The sequence below is a fragment of the Mus musculus genome, chromosome 14 (assembly GCF_000001635.26).
Source record: "Mus musculus strain C57BL/6J chromosome 14, GRCm38.p6 C57BL/6J".
NCBI classification, from domain to species: domain Eukaryota; kingdom Metazoa; phylum Chordata; class Mammalia; order Rodentia; family Muridae; genus Mus; species Mus musculus.
The window spans coordinates 34,687,556-34,708,283 of record NC_000080.6 but is presented as its reverse complement, the minus strand read 5'-3'; the positions used below and the strand labels follow the sequence as shown (position 1 = coordinate 34,708,283).

At 38.1% G+C, this 20,728-nt stretch overlaps 1 protein-coding gene across 3 annotated transcripts in view; it reads right to left on the bottom strand.

Moving 5' to 3' along the window:
* Wapl (WAPL cohesin release factor) overlaps nucleotides 1-20,728 on the bottom strand; it is a 75,605-nt gene that overhangs the window by 39,700 nt on the left and 15,177 nt on the right. For 2 of the 3 annotated variants that reach the window (XM_006518824.4, NM_001004436.4), the window contains exons 3-4: nucleotides 15,550-16,602; nucleotides 13,179-13,297 (exon numbers count right to left, since the gene is read on the bottom strand). In XM_006518824.4, coding sequence (XP_006518887.1) covers nucleotides 13,179-13,297; nucleotides 15,550-16,602 — 1,172 coding nt within the window. The remainder of the gene's footprint in view (nucleotides 1-13,178; nucleotides 13,298-15,549; nucleotides 16,603-20,728) is intronic. The other variant, NM_001301330.1, reaches the window with a different exon arrangement.

The window sequence follows — 20,728 nt, the reverse complement described above, 5'->3', positions numbered from 1 at the left end:
GGGAGGCGGCCTAAGCCACAGCAGCAGCGGTCGCCATCTTGGTCCCGGGACTCCAAGGAACTTAGGAATTTAGTCTGCTTAGGTGAGAGTCTGTACCACCTGGGAACTGCCAAAGCAACACAGTGTCTGAGAAAGGTCCTGTTTTGGGCCTTCTTCTTCGGCCAGGAGGAGGTCCAAATACAAGATATCTGCGCACCTTCCCTGTAAGAGAGCTTGCCAGCAGAGAGTGCTCTGAGCACTGAAACTCAGAGGAGAGAATCTGTCTCCCAGGTCTGCTGATAGACGGTAACAGAATCACCAGAAGAACAATCTCTAAACAGAGTCAACTATAACTACTAACTCCAGAGATTACCAGATGGCGAAAGGTAAACGGAGGAATCTTACTAACAGGAACCAAGACCACTCACCATCACCAGAACCCAGCACACCCACTTCGCCCAGTCCAGGGAACCCCAACACACCTGAGAACCTAGACCTAGATTTAAAAGCATATCTCATGATGATGGTAGAGGGCATCAAGAAGGACTTTAATAAATCACTTAAAGAAATACAGGAGAACACTGCTAAAGAGTTACAAGTCCTTAAAGAAAAACAGGAAAACACAATCAAACAGGTAGAAGTCCTTACAGAAAAAGAGGAAAAAACATACAAACAGGTGATGGAAATGAACAAAACCATACTAGACCTAAAAAGGGAAGTAGACACAATAAAGAAAACTCAAAGCGAGGCAACACTAGAGATAGAAACCCTAGGAAAGAAATCTGGAACCATAGATTTGAGCATCAGCAACAGAATACAAGAGATGGAAGAGAGAATCTCAGGTGCAGAAGATTCCATAGAGAACATCGGCACAACAATCAAAGAAAATGGAAAATGCAAAAAGATCCTAACTCAAAATATCCAGGAAATCCAGGACACAATAAGAAGACCAAACGTACGGATAATAGGAGTGGATGAGAGTGAAGATTTTCAACTCAAAGGTCCAGCAAACATCTTCAACAAAATTATTGAAGAAAACTTCCCAAATCTAAAGAATGAGATGCATATGAACATACAAGAAGCCTACAGAACTCCAAATAGACTGGACCAGAAAAGAAATTCCTCCCGACACATAATAATCAGAACATCAAATGCACTAAATAAAGATAGAATACTAAAAGCAGTAAGGGAAAAAGGTCAAGTAACATATAAAGGCAAGCCTATCAGAATTACACCAGATTTTTCACCAGAGACTATGAAAGCCAGAAGAGCCTGGACAGATGTTATACAGACACTAAGAGAACACAAACTGCAGCCCAGGCTACTATACCCAGCCAAACTCTCAATTATCATAGAGGGAGAAACCAAAGTATTCCACGACAAAACCAAATTCACGCATTATCTCTCCACGAATCCAGCCCTTCAAAGGATAATAACAGAAAAAAACCAATACAAGAACGGGAACAACGCCCTAGAAAAAACAAGAAGGTAATCCCTCAACAAACCTAAAAGAAGACAGCCACAAGAACAGAATGCCACCTTTAACAACTAAAATAACAGGAAGCAACAATTACTTTTCCTTAATATCTCTTAACATCAATGGTCTCAACTCGCCAATAAAAAGACATAGACTAACAAACTGGCTACACAAACAAGACCCAACATTTTGCTGCTTACAGGAAACTCATCTCAGAGAAAAAGATAGACACTACCTCAGAATGAAAGGCTGGAAAACAATTTTCCAAGCAAATGGTATGAAGAAACAAGCAGGAGTAGCCATCCTAATATCTGATAAGATTGACTTCCAACCCAAAGTCATCAAAAAAGACAAGGAGGGACACTTCATTCTCATCAAAGGTAAAATCCTCCAAGAGGAACTCTCAATTCTGAATATCTATGCTCCAAATACAAGAGCAGCCACATTCACTAAAGAAACTTTAGTAAAGCTCAAAGCACACATTGCGCCTCACACAATAATAGTGGGAGACTTCAACACACCACTTTCACCAATGGACAGATCATGGAAACAGAAACTAAACAGGGACACACTGAAACTAACAGAAGTGATGAAACAAATGGATCTGACAGATATCTACAGAACATTTTACCCTAAAACAAAAGGATATACCTTCTTCTCAGCACCTCATGGTACCTTCTCCAAAATTGACCACATAATAGGTCACAAATCAGGCCTCAACAGATTCAAAAATATTGAAATTGTCCCATGTATCCTATCAGATCACCATGCACTAAGGCTGATCTTCAATAACAAAATAAATAACAGAAAGCCAACATTCACATGGAAACTGAACAACACTCTTCTCAATGATACCTTGGTCAAGGAAGGAATAAAGAAAGAAATTAAAGACTTTTTAGAGTTTAATGAAAATGAAGCCACAACGTACCCAAACCTTTGGGACACAATGAAAGCATTTCTAAGAGGGAAACTCATAGCTATGAGTGCCTTCAAGAAAAAACGGGAGAGAGCACATACTAGCAGCTTGACAACACATCTAAAAGCTCTAGAAAAAAAGGAAGCAAATTCACCCAAGAGGAGTAGACGGCAGGAAATAATCAAACTCAGGGGTGAAATCAACCAAGTGGAAACAAGAAGAACTATTCAAAGAATTAACCAAACGAGGAGTTGGTTCTTTGAGAAAATCAACAAGATAGATAAACCCTTAGCTAGACTCACTAAAGGGCACAGGGACAAAATCCTAATTAACAAAATCAGAAATGAAAAGGGAGACATAACAACAGATCCTGAAGAAATCCAAAACACCATCAGATCCTTCTACAAAAGGCTATACTCAACAAAACTGGAAAACCTGGACGAAATGGACAAATTTCTGGACAGATACCAGGTACCAAAGTTGAATCAGGATCAAGTTGACCTTCTAAACAGTCCCATATCCCCTAAAGAAATAGAAGCAGTTATTAATAGTCTCCCAGCCAAAAAAAGCCCAGGACCAGACGGGTTTAGTGCAGAGTTCTATCAGACCTTCAAAGAAGATCTAACTCCAGTTCTGCACAAACTTTTTCACAAGATAGAAGTAGAAGGTATTCTACCCAACTCATTTTATGAAGCCACTATTACTCTGATACCTAAACCACAGAAAGATCCAACAAAGATAGAGAACTTCAGACCAATTTCTCTTATGAACATCGATGCAAAAATCCTTAATAAAATTCTCGCTAACCGAATCCAAGAACACATTAAAGCAATCATCCATCCTGACCAAGTAGGTTTTATTCCAGGGATGCAGGGATGGTTTAATATACGAAAATCCATCAATGTAATCCATTATATAAACAAACTCAAAGACAAAAACCACATGATCATCTCGTTAGATGCAGAAAAAGCATTTGACAAGATCCAACACCCATTCATGATAAAAGTTCTGGAAAGATCAGGAATTCAAGGCCAATACCTAAACATGATAAAAGCAATCTACAGCAAACCAGTAGCCAACATCAAAGTAAATGGAGAGAAGCTGGAAGCAATCCCACTAAAATCAGGGACTAGACAAGGCTGCCCACTTTCTCCCTACCTTTTCAACATAGTACTTGAAGTATTAGCCAGAGCAATTCGACAACAAAAGGAGATCAAGGGGATACAAATTGGAAAAGAGGAAGTCAAAATATCACTTTTTGCAGATGATATGATAGTATATATAAGTGACCCTAAAAATTCCAACAGAGAACTCCTAAACCTGATAAACAGCTTCGGTGAAGTAGCTGGATATAAAATTAACTCAAACAAGTCAATGGCCTTTCTCTACACAAAGAATAAACAGGCTGAGAAAGAAATTAGGGAAACAACACCCTTCTCAATAGCCACAAATAATATAAAATATCTCGGCGTGACTCTAACGAAGGAAGTGAAAGATCTGTATGATAAAAACTTCAAGTCCCTGAAGAAAGAAATTAAAGAAGATCTCAGAAGATGGAAAGATCTCCCATGCTCATGGATTGGCAGGACCAACATTGTAAAAATGGCTATCTTGCCAAAAGCAATCTACAGATTCAATGCAATCCCCATTAAAATTCCAACTCAATTCTTCAACGAATTAGAAGGAGCAATTTGCAAATTCATCTGGAATAACAAAAAACCGAGGATAGCAAAAACTCTTCTCAAGGATAAAAGAACCTCTGGTGGAATCACCATGCCTGACCTAAAGCTTTACTACAGAGCAATTGTGATAAAAACTGCATGGTACTGGTATAGAGACAGACAAGTGGACCAATGGAATAGAATTGAAGACCCAGAAATGAACCCACACACCTATGGTCACTTGATCTTCGACAAGGGAGCCAAAACCATCCAGTGGAAGAAAGACAGCATTTTCAACAATTGGTGCTGGCACAACTGGTTGTTATCATGTAGAAGAATGCGAATCGATCCATACTTATCTCCTTGTACTAAGGTCAAATCTAAGTGGATCAAGGAACTTCACATAAAACCAGAGACACTGAAACTTATAGAGGAGAAAGTGGGGAAAAGCCTTGAAGATATGGGCACAGGGGAAAAATTCCTGAACAGAACAGCAATGGCTTGTGCTGTAAGATCGAGAATTGACAAATGGGACCTAATGAAACTCCAAAGTTTCTGCAAGGCAAAAGACACTGTCTATAAGACAAAAAGACCACCAACAGACTGGGAAAGGATCTTTACCTATCCTAAATCAGATAGGGGACTAATATCCAACATATATAAAGAACTCAAGAAGGTGGACCTCAGAAAATCAAATAACCCCCTTAAAAAATGGGGCTCAGAACTGAACAAAGAATTCTCACCTGAGGAATACCGAATGGCAGAGAAGCACCTGAAAAAATGTTCAACATCCTTAATCATCAGGGAAATGCAAATCAAAACAACCCTGAGATTCCACCTCACACCAGTGAGAATGGCTAAGATCAAAAATTCAGGTGACAGCAGATGCTGGCGAGGGTGTGGAGAAAGAGGAACACTCCTCCATTGTTGGTGGGATTGCAGGCTTGTACAACCACTCTGGAAATCAGTCTGGCGGTTCCTCAGAAAATTGGACATAGTACTACCGGAGGATCCAGCAATACCTCTCCTGGGCATATATCCAGAAGAAGCCCCAACTGGTAAGAAGGACACATGCTCCACTATGTTCATAGCAGCCTTATTTATAATAGCCAGAAACTGGAAAGAACCCAGATGCCCCTCAACAGAGGAATGGATACAGAAAATGTGGTACATCTACACAATGGAGTACTACTCAGCTATTAAAAAGAATGAATTTATGAAATTCCTAGCCAAATGGATGGACCTGGAGAGCATCATCCTGAGTGAGGTAACACAATCACAAAGGAACTCACACAATATGTACTCACTGATAAGTGGATACTAGCCCAAAACCTAGGATACCCACGATATAAGATACAATTTCCTAAACACATGAAACTCAAGAAAAATGAAGACTGAAGTGTGGACACTATGCCCCTCCTTAGAAGTGGGAACAAAACACCCATGGAAGGAGTTACAGAAACAAAGTTTGGAGCTGAGATGAAAGGATGGACCATGTAGAGACTGCCATATCCAGGGATCCACCCCATAATCAGCATCCAAACGCTGACACCATTGCATATACTAGCAAGATTTTATCGAAAGGACCCAGATGTAGCTGTCTCTTGTGAGACTATGCCGGGGCCTAGCAAACACAGAAGTGGATGCTCACAGTCAGCTAATGGATGGATCACAGGGCTCCCAATGGAGGAGCTAGAGAAAGTACCCAAGGAGCTAAAGGGATCTGCAACCCTATAGGTGGAACAACATTATGAACTAACCAGTACCCCTGAGCTCTTGACTCTAGCTGCATATGTATCAAAAGATGGCCTAGTCGGCCATCACTGGAAAGAGAGGCCCATTGGACACGCAGACTTTGTGTGCCCCGGTACAGGGGAACGCCAGGGCCAAAGGGGGGGAGTGGGTGGGTAGGGGAGTGGGGGTGGGTGGGTAAGGGGGACTTTTGGTATAGCATTGGAAATGTAAATGAGCTAAATACCTAATAAAAAATGGAAAAAAAAAAAAAAAAAAAAAAAAAAAAAACTGCAAACATAGCTTAAACCTCACTCACTATTTATGGTTCCCAGTAACAATCACTAATCCATTACAATGTGGTCATTATGTGTGCATGGGCTACAGCAATAAACCAAATACAAAAAACGTCACACCAGACAGGGCTCACAAAATGGTTCAGCAGGTAAAAGCACTTGCTACACATACGGATAAGGAAACATGAGCAATTATCAAAAATGAAGCTCTCTCTGGCTCTGGAAAAAAAATTAACTTAAATCTAATCCAGAATTTATTAATGTACAGCTTTCTAAGCCAATAGTGAAGAGCAAGTCAAATAATATCAAGAAAATAATTAGATAACTTCTACATGTGGAACAGCCCTAAAAACAAGTATCACAGCTTCCTAATAAAAATAAGTGAAAGGAAAACAAAAACAAAACAAAACAAAACACACACACACACACACACACACACACACACAAAGCAAAACACAAAAAACACCAGGCGTGGTGGCGCATGCCTTTAATCCCAGCACTCGGGAGACAGAGGCAGGCGGATTTCTGAGTTCGAGGACAGCCTGGTCTACAAAGTGAGTTCCAGGACAGCCAGGGCTACACAGAGAAACCCTGTCTCGAAAAAACCAAAAACCACAAAAAAAGGGGGGGGGGGGTGTGAAAGGGAATTCTTTGTAAATAAGAAACGGTCTATATAAAAACAAAACATACAAAACTGCTACAAGAGTCTTAGTTAAAAGGGGTGGGGAACTAAAGACTTCTGAGGACTTTAGATGAAAACAATATGATCAGCATTAAGAATTATTTTTAATACATTTATTTTCTTATAGGTTTTAATCTTATCAGTAAACAGGAAGTTTTTTTTTCTTTTTTCTTTTTTTTAAGATTGATTTATTTCTTTATCTCATGTACATGAGTACAGTGTCACTGTCTTCAGACACACCAGAAGAGGGCATCAGATCCCATTACAGATGGTTGTGAGCCACCATGTGGTTGCTGGGATTTGAACTCAGGACCTCTGGAAGAGCAGTCAGTGCTCTTAACTACTGAGCCATCTCTCCAGCCTGAAATTTTTTTTCTTAAGAATGCTTAGGGTGGCCAGGTGTGGTGGCGCACGCCTTTAATCCCAGCACTCGGGAGGCAGAAAGCAGGTGGATTTCTGAGTTCGAGGCCAGCCTGGTCTACAAAGTGAGTTCCAGGACAGCCAGGGCTATACAGAGAAACCCTGTCTCGAAAAACCAAAAAAAAAAAAAAAAAAGAATGCTTAGAGTGTGTCTGAAGACAGTATACTCAACATACATTAAATAAATCACTAAATTTGAGACAGAGAGAGAGAGAGAGAGAGAGAGAGAGAGAGAGAGAGAGAGAGAGAGAGAGAGAGAGACGCGCTTAGACTGGGAGTGGTGGCACACACTTTTAATCCCAGCACTGAGAAGCAGAGGATCTCTGAATTTTAAGCTAGCCTGATTTCTGGAGAAAGTTCCAGGACAGAGCTACACAAAGAAAGCCTTACAAAAAAAAAAAAAAAAAAAAAAGGAATAAAAGAAATATTTATGCTAACAATGAAATTATTTTAATACTACACTATATATATACATATATATATATATATATGAATGATACTACTGTATAATAAACTTGTTATATAGAAAGGAAGAATACATGATAGCAAAATACTAGCTAAAAATAAATACATGCCAAGAGTAGAGGGGTTTCATATTTCTTTTTGGATCTGAAGTTTTCACAATAAAAATTTTGAAAACAGAATAAAGTAATACTATCAATCATCAGGTCTCAAAGTATAGGCCATGGACACTAAAGATTTATCAAACTCTTTCAGGAGACTACAAATTCAAAACTATTTTCATAATTACAGTATGATGTTATTTGCCTTTGTCAGTGTTGAAATTCCTGTGGATGGTGCTGAAGCCAGTTTGATGTTGTCTTGGCAAGAATCTGTATGACCTACAAATTATACCACTTCTCATCACTGCCACAAACCATATCCATGAGCTCCATATAAAGCCTAAGAAGAATTATCAATTTATTAAATCTCAATGTTCTGTGTGGCAAATGTGCATTAAATACTTTTGCATACAACAACTTTTTGAGCTGTATATATCTACGTTTATCAGAAACATCACTCTTCAAAGACTGACAAACATCCTGATTAAGACTTTGGTATCTGGCAAAAATATTTCTGTAAAGGAATAAAATGAGACTATCACTGTCAGCTAATCCCTTTAAGGCATTTGATGCCAATGAGAAAAAAATATCAACTCTAGCAAAAACTAAAATTCTGGAAACCTTCATCTACTACTGTGAATCTTGACTGCTTCCTAGTACTGACAAAATTTTTTGGCTTGATATTAACATGAATATTTGATTGAGCATTAACAAAATGTGTCACCTTAGAAAGTTTGCACAACTCAGGGTGGCTAGTATTTTCCAAATGGATAAAATATATGGTTTTAAAGCATGCATGGATAAAATGTATATTCAAAATGTAAGGAGAACCAATATTCTAATGTAAACAGTCTGAAAGGCTTACAGACATAGGTTAATCTTTAAAAAACTAAAATTTAAGTTTTGGTGTACTGAACCAAATATAAAATACATCTCAAAAGCTTACCTAAAAATGTAACCATATAGCGTATTTATGTTAGATTTTCTTCAAATATTTCTACCAATATAGCACAATAAATATACTGAATACAAAGATAGAAAAATACAATTGTTCTCCCCCAAGTCACAGGTAGTCCTGGCTGGCCTCAAACTCAGCGATTTACCTACCCCTGCATCCCCAGTGCTGGGATTAAATGCATGGCTACCACACCAAGCCTTCAAGTGTCTTTTTTTTTTTTTTAAACCCTGCCTCTACAGAGATTTACAAAAATAAAGGTTTAGTATTGTTATTCTTCTACTTTTTTGGTTTGAAAATAATTTTTCATACAAATAGTTAAATCATTAGTTTATCATTTTAGAAAATCGTAAATCAGGGGAAAGCCAGGGCCAAAGGGGGGGAGTGGGTGGGTAGGGGAGTGGGGGTGGGTGGGTAAGGGGGACTTTTGGTATAGCATTGGAAATGTAAATGAGCTAAATACCTAATAAAAAATGGAAAAAAAAAAAAAAAAAAAAAAAAAGAAAATCGTAAATCAATACAAATTTGTTTTTCATTTCTAATCTGTTCAGTGTATTTTGGTTGTTTGGTTGTTTTTCTTTTTTACCACGTTTATGTAAGACAGAGTTTTGTTATGTGGCCCAAAATCATAAAGGTGTAACTTGTTTTTTTTTTTTTTTAAATTTTTTTTTTTTTTTTTTAAAGATTTATTTATTTTTATTGTATATATAAGTACACTGAGCTGTCTTCAGACACTCCAGAAGAGGGAGTCAGATCTCGTTACGGATGGTTGTGAGCCACTATGTGGTTGCTGGGATTTGAACTTCGGACCTTCGGAAGAGCAATCGGGTGCTCTTACCCACTGAGCCATCTCACCAGCCCAAGGTGTAACTTGTAATGCTCCTGTATCAGTTTCCCAGTTGCTGAGATCATAGATGTATGCCACTTGATTCTATCTAACCCAATACATACTGATAGTGACCATGTAATTACAAGTCCTTTGGGGTTCTGAATACGTGTTAAAAATGTAAAGTATGGACTGGTGAGATGGCTCAGCCGGTAAGAGCACTGACTACTCTTCTGAATGGTCCTGAGTTCAAATCCCAGCAACCATATGGTGGTTCACAACCACCCGTAATGAGATCTGACGCCCTCTTCTGATGCATTTGAAGTCAGCTACAGTGTACTTATATATAATAATAAATAAATCTTTGGGCTGGATCGAACGGAATTGACCCAGAGCGAGCAGAACCAACCAGAGCGAGTAGGGTTGACTGAAGGGAGCAGAGGTCACAAAAAAGTCAATTCCCAACAACCACATGAAGGCTCACAACCATCTATCTATACAGCTACAGTGTACTCACATACATAAAATAAGTAAATCGTAAAAAAATAAAAAGAATGTAAATTAACCAACCCTAAACACATATACATTTGAGCAAATCTAAAGGACCCAGCAAGACATTTAAATTTACATACATATTTTGTGTGTCATTTTCTTTATCAGTAAGTAAAGAAGTCATGAGCAGGGCAGCACTTGGGAGACAGAGGCAGGCAGATTTCTGAGTTGATGTCAGCCTGGTCTACACAGAGAAATCCTGTCTCAAAAAAACAAAAAAAACAAACAAAAAAAAAAGTAGTGATTGAGACCCCCCCACACCTGTTGATAAATAATGCTCTGAAAACTAACATATATCAAAAACCACTTTGTATGTAAGAACTAAAAGTGCATCTAAACAGCTAGAATTACTTTGAAGATACCCAGTGAGCTTTTACAGAAATAAAAGGAAGAGAAATATAAGACAATAAAAAGAGTTTACATTCTAGCTACATAAAATTAGCAAGTACAAAACTATTAGCTGCAAGTTCAAGAACAAAACACAGCAGACTTTTTAAATGCAAGAAACATTCTGTGCCTGTGCTAGGTATTATATGCTGCAATGCATAAAAATGAAGGTGGACCACAATCACCACGTTATAGCACACACCACAATTCACTCAAGTTAGGTAGTGGTGGCACTTATTTTTAGTCCCAGCACTGGGGAGTCAGGATCTTTGCCAGTGCAGTGCTAGCCAGGTCTACAAAGCAAGTTCCAGGACTGTTACACAGAGAGAACCAAAACCCTATCTACAAACAAACATTACTCAAATAGACCAAAATCCTGAATAAAACTATAAAACCCTGAGTGAAAAACAGTTTTGAAAACCTATATTAAATTTGGCAATGAATTCTTGGCTGTGACATCAAAACCAGAGACAACAAAAGGGAAAAAAATAATTAAAAATTTTAAACTTGGCAAAGAGGAAGGTGTAACATTAAGAAGCAGACAAAATATTTGCAAATTATGTATCTAATAAGGAATTCCTTTTTTAACTAAATTTTACATTATACAAAACATTGCCAATTAACAAAAAATATAAAACACAGAAAAAGTAGCCCCAAACATTATTCAACTCAGGGAAGTGCTCTTTTATACAAATAGAATAGAAACTCAGTCTTTTCTCATCCCCTAACATTTAGCATTCTTTTTCTTTCTTACATGTTATACTATGTGCCCACATTGTTTACAAACACACACACACAATTGGCTAGACTTTAGAGAATGTGGTTTTTTTCTTTCTGAGAGTGGATAGCCTAGGCTAATATTATGTATTTTAATCTAAGTCCATCTATTTTCCTGAAATTTTTTATCATAGTTTTCTTTACAACTGAATAGTATTCTATTACATACATACACACACCAAATATTCAATCATATTTTGATGGACAACTATGCTCATTACAAATTCTCTGCTACAATAAAAGCAGCAATGAACTTGAGAGTACAAATATCCCCACAGCAGGTATGGAGTTCTCTGGGTATATGCCCAGGAGTGAGACAGCAGGCTCATATGTTAGTTCTTTTAATTTTTTGAAAAATCTACTGAACTCCTACAACTAAACATAAAAAAATAACCCTTAATTTTAAAAAGGGCAAAAAGATTCAATTAGCAATTTCTCAAAATACAGACAAATAGGGTTAGGGAGACAGCTCAGTCAGTAAAGCACTTCCATACAGGCATGACCACCTCAGTTCAATTCCAGCACTTCTATAAAAACTGGGCACAGTAACACATGCCTGTACTCTAGAAAAGTAGAAACAGGAAGATTCCCTGGGCTTTGCTGGCCAGTAGTAGTCTAGCTGAATCTATGAACTCCAGGCTGAGTGAAATCCTGTCTCAAAAAATAAGGTAGGGAACAATAGAGGAAGATGCCTCATAGGGTCTTGAGACATCCACAGGCACATGCAGAACAAACAAACATATATATATATATATATATATACACACACACACACACACACATACATATATATATATACACATACACATACACACACACAGAATACACAAACATGTAGACTCACTAATGACTAGAAAGCATGTGCAACAAGTTTCTAACTCAGTGGTCATTATAGAAATGAAGATCAAAGCATGACTACTCTATAACTATTGTGGGAACTTTCTTTTTTTACAACAGGATCTCACTACGTATCTGGCCTTCAACTCATTCACTATATAGACAAGGTTGGTCCTAAATTCAAAGACTTGCTAGCCTCTGCCTGGGATTAAAGGCATGAACCATCACAACAAGCCTATAGTAATTTTTGTCTAGTAGTAAATGTTGGCCAAGACATGAGGGAAATTGATAGAGCCTATATTGCTGATGAGAATATAAAATGGAATGCAAAACAGTTCCCAGTTACTGAGCAAGCTTGACAAATGGTATGACTGTAGGTATATAGCTAAAAGAACTGGAAAAAGTCAAAAAGACAGATACACAGAAGATCCCTGACTTACAAATGTTCAATCTGAGGATGACATGAAAGCAACTAGAATTTAGTAGAAACTGTATTTTGTAATTCTGGTCTTTTTCTAGACTAGTGACATGTGGCAGAATACTATTACAAGACAGAAAAGCAAAAAGTCTCAGCTCCCAACCAGCCTCATGTCAGTTTAAACAACCAGTATTTTAGAGCATGGAAAAATTATTTTTTTAAAGATTTATTTATTTTATGTAAGTGAGTACACTGTCGCTGTCTTCAGACACCCCAGAAGAGGGCATCAGATCACATTATAAACAGTTGTGAGCCACTACCTGGTTGCTGGGAATTGAATTCAGGACCTCTGGAAAAACAGACGGTGCTCTTAACCACTGAGCCATCTCTCCAGCCCAGAAAAATTATTTTTAATGCCATATTTAGACATATGATTACATTTTTTACAATGATATATATATATATGTATATATATCATCGTAAAAAAAATATATATATGGTTTTTTTTAAAGATTTACAGATATCCTGAGATAAACAATGTCACAATGGCTCATTGGTAACTTCCCAATAAAAAGTTAAGGGTTGAGCCCTCTAATGATAAATATATGTATACATACACACACACACACACACACACACACACACACACACACACACACATTTTTATTAAAAAAAAACACCAGTGTTAATGCTTTACTTACCCGTTTGGGGCCACTAAAAATCTTTCTGGTATTTTCCTTGGATTTATCTCCTTGTTTACTTATGGGCTTCTTCACACTCTCAGGCACACCAGGCAAGTCCTCTGTAAAATCCAAGTTTTCTGAAATGGTAATCAAAACTAGCTAGCTTTCCAGTGTTTCAAGTTATCAGAAAACACAAGGTTTTTTAAAAACATTAATGTTGGAGAAAATAATAAAGGATTAAAAATAGTAGTGGTTGATGAAGTACTCTAACCCTATTCTCTTACTTCAAAACCTATTACATATCTTTTCTAGTTGTATTTTTGTACTATCAGCAAAAAATCAAACATTTTCTCTTTTACTGAGAATGGGTGCTTATAATTAGCTGGCCTGGAATTCACTGGATGGCTTCTAAACAAAGATAACTACTCTAAAAAGTTTTTTAAAGATTTATATATGAGTGTTTTGCATAACTAATTCTTTGGGGGGATGTTCTTACACCCCTTTTGTTCTCATATAACTGCAGGGCCCACTCTAGCCCATTTTAGCTCCTGAATAAAAGACAGAGAGACCTGGTATTTTTATTAACAAGCTTCAAGCACTAAGCTGGGCAGGTTCAGAGCTATTCTATCTAACCTGGTTATGCTGTATACTTCCCAGCTATGTGGTCCTTTACCTACATCTGAGTCTTGCCTTGGCTCACTCTAGTCCATGTTTGTCCTCATGGCTGCTCTCTCAAGAGACCTCAATGGAGAATCCTCCTGGTTTATCCACATGGTCTCTCCACATCTTCTCCCTCTCTCCTCTCTAGTCTCTTTCCAGGACTGGAATAGGAAGTCCTGCCCTATTTCTGAGCAGCTAACTAGCTGATCAGCTCTTTATTACCCAATCAGAGGTGATGGGAAACAACTTTTACATAACATTAAGACCGGAGATGCTTGGCCATGCCATTGTCCAGACTGCAGATGTCTAGGCATAGAAATCAGCATCTGAATACACAGTGCACAAAACCGTCCGGTATAGGTATATGAGCCTGCCTGGGGAGACTGCAGAGATGGTAAGGCATCAGATTCTCTGGAACTGAAGTTATGAACCACTATGTGGGTGCTGGGAACTAAGAACAACAAACACACGTAACCACTGAGCCATCTCTCCAGTTCCAAAGAGGACAAAATTTTAAAAAGCACAATCTTTGGGAGTGGTGCACAGTCCTAATCCTAGCACTTGGGAGGCTGAGTCAGGAGGCAAAGAAACAACCAAGATAGCTATCCTTGGCTAGTACAATGTAGTTCAATGACCTGTGAGTCTTCACATAAAAACTACTGAAGGATTAGATTACTTCTCAAATGGTTATAAACATTTTCTTCTAATTTAGAAGGAAGAGAACCTCATCTTCTAAAAATGACTGCTGGTTCACACGTTATATCAAGACTGACCTGTAACTTGGTGTTTCTCATTCAAGTAGTCTTATAGTTTTCAAATGTTATTCAATATCAACTTCATTTCTCAAAGTGAGTCTTAACGTTTCATACTCCAGAATTTAAGTTCTATTGCTCCAAGATACAAAAATAGACCTAGCTCTCACTAGAGACTCAACCACTAAGAGGACCTTATCATTGAGCCTACAATCTTGAGACAAATTTTATTATTAAAAGAGAATACTGTGAGCAGTGGTGGTGCACACCTTTAATCCCAGCACTCAGGAGGCAGAGGCAGGCGGATTTCTGAGTTTGAGGCCAGCCTGGTCTACAGAGTGAGTTCCAGGACAGCCAGGGATACACAGAGAAACCCTGCCTCGAAAACAAAAAAGAGAGAGAAAGAGAGAGACAAAGAGAGAGAGAATTGAGAGAACTGAGAGAATCCTTACCTACTAGTACTTTCCAATCCTATGAGACCACAATTTGAGGCTTTGAGAATGTTTCAATTTTTTTCAAGTTTTGTGCTACTTCCAAAGGGTTTAATTAATTTCTTTTGAGTATTTCCCTCATAAAACCATCTGTTATCAGTACAGTTCTAAATGTCCTAAAAAAATCAATCCTTATGTCTGTATTACATTTGGATTTTCAAAACTAAAACAAGATGTTTGGTATCTCTGTCCCAAAGACTCAATAGTATAAAATTATCACATAAATTACCATATGCTAGCCTAGGGTTATATTTCAGTGGGAGAGCTTACTTACATGCAATTTGAATTGGGTTTGGAACCCTGAACTCACATGCATATAGCCACATGCAGGCACACACATCAACATGTAATTAAAAATAAATTTTATATATTTCAAACTAAAATGGAATATTTAGGAAAGAGCCTACCCTTTAATTAAAGCCTGAGAAAATTTTATATATTAAATACATATTATTTTTTATTATATATACATCTTACAATTCTTACCTGCATTATTAGTACTAGACTGACTATCCTGGGAATTGTCGCTGCTTTCAGGAGGAGGCTGCTGGGAAGGTGATGGAGCTGTTTTAGTTCTTTTTTTGTCTTTCTTTCTTTCCACTTGACAGTCGTCATCATCATCATCTTCACTTTCGCTGAGATCGTCAAAGCCAAAATATTTAATTTTGTAATTAGAACTTCCAGAACCCCCTTCATCACCTCCTGTCTCATCATGATCTTCAAAACCAAAAAATTCAAGTTTAACATCCTTTTTGGATTTAGTATTACTAGGTCGAAATCTAGTAGTGGTCTTGGAGGTTGCAATATCTGCCTTTTTTCTGAGCCGGCCAGCCTCTCCTAAATCTGCAGGAGTGGATGCGGTGAACTCATCCATACTCCGTTCCATAGTATCCTGGATGGTAACATTACACACTGACAAGCAAGATGGATGTAAAACAGTGTAATCTCTAGTCCGTCCAACTGTTCCTCGAAAACTGGTCCCACAACTTGCACTACCTTTCTTTGCCTGATTCAGGCCATCTTTACTTGATTCACTGTTTGCTTTGGCTAAGGACTGACTGGTGCCATCCATTAGCTTATCAAAATTTGATGCTCCCTGTGAGGATCTCGCTTTATTGGCCCTACAGTACGTCCTACAGTTGCTTGGCCTAAGAACACTTTGTATGATATCTTCTTCAAAGGTTTCATTTAGATTTTCCAATCCTCCAATCCGATTTTTTAAATCCTCGTCTTTCATCTCCAAAAGAGACTCATTATCCAAACTTAAAATACAGTCTTCTGACCTGATATCTTCAAAATCATTATCCCATTCATATAAACCAGTTCTTACAGATCCTTTGACTGGACAACTTTCAGATGGAGACTCTGTTCTTTTTCCAGACTGGGAGTTCCAAGTATCATTTGTTTCTTTAGTTTCATCAGCTTTATATTCAGAAGCCACTGCGGTTTCTGCATTGGGTTTCTTAGTACTATCTTCAGCATTTTTGTGAAAGTGGTGACTATTTTTTTCATGTTCTTCACTAAAATTCTCCACTTTATCTACAAAAATGAAAAATATGTCCGGTTAAAAACATAAATGTCATCACTATGCAAATTAACAAATAGCAGGGCTATCTGAACAGTAGTATAAAATAATCTTTTTTTTTTTTTTTTTTTTAATTTAATTATTTACTCTATGTAAGTACACTGTAGCTGTCTTCAGACACTCCAGAAGAGGGCGTCAGATCTTGTTACAGATGGTTGTGAGCCACCATGTGGTTGCTGGGATTTGAACTCCGGACCTTCGGAAGAGCAGTCGGGTGCTCTTACCAACTGAGCCATCTCACCAGCCCCAGTATAAAATAATCTTGAAATAAAAAACAAAAAAGTTTACACATTAGACTCTCCTACTGTCAGTAGGTACAGCTGCCATGTCTTCTAGTAGCCTGTCCCTGGACACCCAAGCCTCTTAAAACTGTTATGCTGAACTCAGAAGAGATTTTACAATTAAGAAACTGAATCAACTGAGGATAACATTAAATGACATTTATGCTTTCAAGTAACAATGCTTAAATTTAGTAGAACTCAAACATATTTAACATTGAGTCACATGCCTTTAAGGGGCATTTGTACTTACCTGAAATAGGACTGTTTATACAGTATGTTAATTTTGTCTAGAAACCTGCCTACCACAAGCTTTTCTAGTTATTTCTATATTTCATATAATCCTAAAAGCCACATAATTTCTTAACAGTGGATCTGGTACCTATGTAGTGTATAGTGCCTATTTATGAATATCAACGAGTACTGCAAACTTAAAATGACTACTTTATATGTGAGAATTTCATTTTTGTTGCCTTAAATTTTTTAACATCAGAAGTAATTACTTTTTTTTTTTTTTTTTTTTGGTTTTTCGAGACAGGGTTTCTCTGTGTAGCCCTGGCTGTCCTGAAACTCACTCTGTAGACCAGGTTGGCCTCGAACTCAGAAGTTGGCCTGCCTCTGCCTCCCAAGTGCTGAGATTAAAGGCATGCGCTACCACTGCCCGGTTAAGTAATTACTTTTTTACCCTCCAAGTAAAAGGCAGCAATATGACTCAAACTAATATCATGGATTCCCTGAACATTAATTAATGGGTAAGCACTGGCAAATATTTACTCTATGCCAAATAAAATATTGCCTCAAGAAAAATACATCTAAATCTAAGAAAAACAATTTACAAATAAATCTTTTGTTTTGTTTTGAGATAGGGTCTCACTATGTAACTCTATCCTGGAACTCATGATGTAGACCAGACTGGCCTCAAACTTACAAGAGATCTGCCTGCCTGCACCTTCCAAGTGCTGAGATTAAAGTCATATGCCACAACACTCTCCTTATTTACAAGTCTTAAAGAACACACTTGCAAATACAGCCAAAAGCAATGTTTTATATGGATAAATTCACTATATAATTTTTGATGCTACTCAATGAGTTTAAATATAATTTAACTGTGTCACAGGCCTGTAATCTCAGCAAGAAGATACAAAGTTAATTACAATCCTGGGAAACTTAAGGCACTGATTTAAAAGAAAAAGAAAAGAGAGGAGTGAACTAATTTAACTCTAGTTAGAGCACTTACCTAACATGTCTAAGATGTACTAAGCTATACTACACCTCATGTTTATTTATTAGTATATACGTGGGTACACATGTTCCATGATGCTGGGAACCACCTCTCCAATCTTCAACTCATTTTTATAGCTGTATAGCCTTCCACTGAGGGGACTTTGGAGGGGGGTAGTTAATGGGGTTGTAGTATGTTTTCATTTTGAGAAAGGTTTTCACTATGTAGCACTGACTGGCCTACAACTTGCTATAAATCATGCTGGCCCTAAAATCATATAGATCCACCTGCCTCTGCTGGAATTAAAGACATGCTAACACACACAGCTTATTTTTGTTTTCCTAAACAGGGTTCCCTTTTGAACCCAAGATAGCCTCAAACTAGTAATCTTCCTGCTTCATGTGCATAATAGCAGGCTTCTACTATCTTAATTTCTCAAAAATGACTTTCTGTTTTAGGTGTAAACATTATTCTAATTTAAAAACAGATCTAGCCGGGCGTGGTGGGGCACACCTTTGATCCCAGCACTCGGGAGGCAGAGGCAGGTGGATTTCTGAGTTCGAGGCCAGCCTGGTCTACAAAGTGAGTTCCTGGACAGCCAGGGCTATACAGAGAAACCGTATCAGGAAAAAAAAAAAAAAAAGAACAAAAACAACAACAACAAAACAGATCTAAAGTTAAACTTCATTATAGTTTACTATTTTAAGTTTATTGCCCTCATTTCTCCTATGTGTGTTGTAGTTATACATTTTAGAAGTACCTTTCAGGTGATTTAAGCAGTAACTGCTGCTGTAGCCTATCTTTGTAAACTTGTAAGAAGGAAGAGTGATAAGGAGTTCTGTAAGGGAGTAGTTTCAGTATGCATTATTCAGTAAGGAAATAGTATACAGTAACAGCAAACAATCCACAAATTATATATAGCAAAAGCAAAAGTGAATTATTACTCAAGTACATTTTTTAAACTTCTAAAACAGTAGATAGTTTTACAGAAAAGCGAATTTAATCAACCGAGTTCTACAAAAGAAAAACTGACCAAGGACACATTTTAATGCTGTCTCCACAGCATTTTATTGTGTCCTATCCTCTATTACTTAACTTTCCAACAGCAAAAAAATCTTAACTTGCTTTTGAAAGGTTATCACCATCTTATCCAAAATTACATATTACAATTGCTTTTTTTGTTTGTTTTTTGTTTTTTTAGAGTCAGGGTTTCTCTGTATAGCCCTGGCTGTCCTGGAACTCACTTTGTAGACCAGGCTGGCCTCGAACTCAGAAATCCGCCTGCCTCTGCCTCCCGAGTGCTGGGATTAAAGTCGTGCGCCACCCCACCCGGCTTACAATTGCTTTTCAACTGCCCTCCCACATCAAAACCCAGTTTCCTAACAGATAAACCCATTTGTAGAGAATATCCATTTACCAAAGGGGTTGGGGCGGGCAGTATGACGGCTAGATATTTTTGGTTTTTTTTTTATTTTATTTTATTCTTTCATACAATACATCTTGACTGCAACTTCCCCTCCTTCCCTTTCTCTCAGTCCCTTCATCCTACATCTCCTTCCAGGTCCACCCCACAAACCCACCACCTCCTCCTCCCAGGGTCATCAACCGAACAAGGCATATGTAACACAATACAATAAAACCAGACACTAAAGCCGGGCGTGGTAGCGCAAGCCTTTAATCCCAGCACTCGGGAGGCAGAGGCAGGCGGATTTCTGAGTTCGAGGCCAGCCTGGTCTACAAAGTGAGTTCCAGGACAGCCAGGGCTATACAGAGAAACCCTGTCTCGAAAAAAAAAAAACCAGTCACTAACCCTCACAAGGCTGGGCAAATGAACCAGGATTATGAATTCAAAGCCAGCATGTTACATAGACTCTGTCTCAACTCTCACATTCTCTAAGAGAAATTAAATGACCACTTTTACTTAACAAATTCTTAATTTTATACAGGAAGTCCTGTTTCTAAACAAATCATCCATTAGGAGAAGAAAATAGTTGCTGGGTATAGTGGCACCTGAAAGGTGAAGACAGAATGATTGGAAGTTTATAGTTATCCTTGGCAACATAACAAACTCCAGAGCCTTCTGGGCTACATGGGACCCTGTCTCATAAACCCTAAGTAAGTAAACAAGTAAATAGAGCCAGAAAGAAAAATGAACAAGGCATAAGGGAAAGGCTGTATCATCCTCCCGGAAACCTCATGATCAGTTATCTGGAAGCGCTCTAAAAAGCTGTCCTTTATGGTTTTCATGATGGCTCTTCTGCCACAAGTAATCAACTTAGCCCTTGTTCCCTCTTCTCTTCCTTGTTGTTTTTTTTTTTTTTGGGGGGGGGGGTTGTTTTGGTTTTGGTTTTTCTGGAGACAGGGTTTCTCTGTATAGCCCTGGCTGTCCTGGAACTCACTCTGTAGACCAGGCTGGCCTCGAACTCAGAAATCCGCGGGCCTCTGCTTCCTGGCTTCCCTCTTCCCTTCTTTAAGAGGTTTCAGGTAGGAGTATCTCTGAAAGTCTCAACCCTCTAATCCTGGTTGCATCTACCTAGTAAACACTATGTATCCTAAAGCTCCTTAAAAACTGTCAGCCTT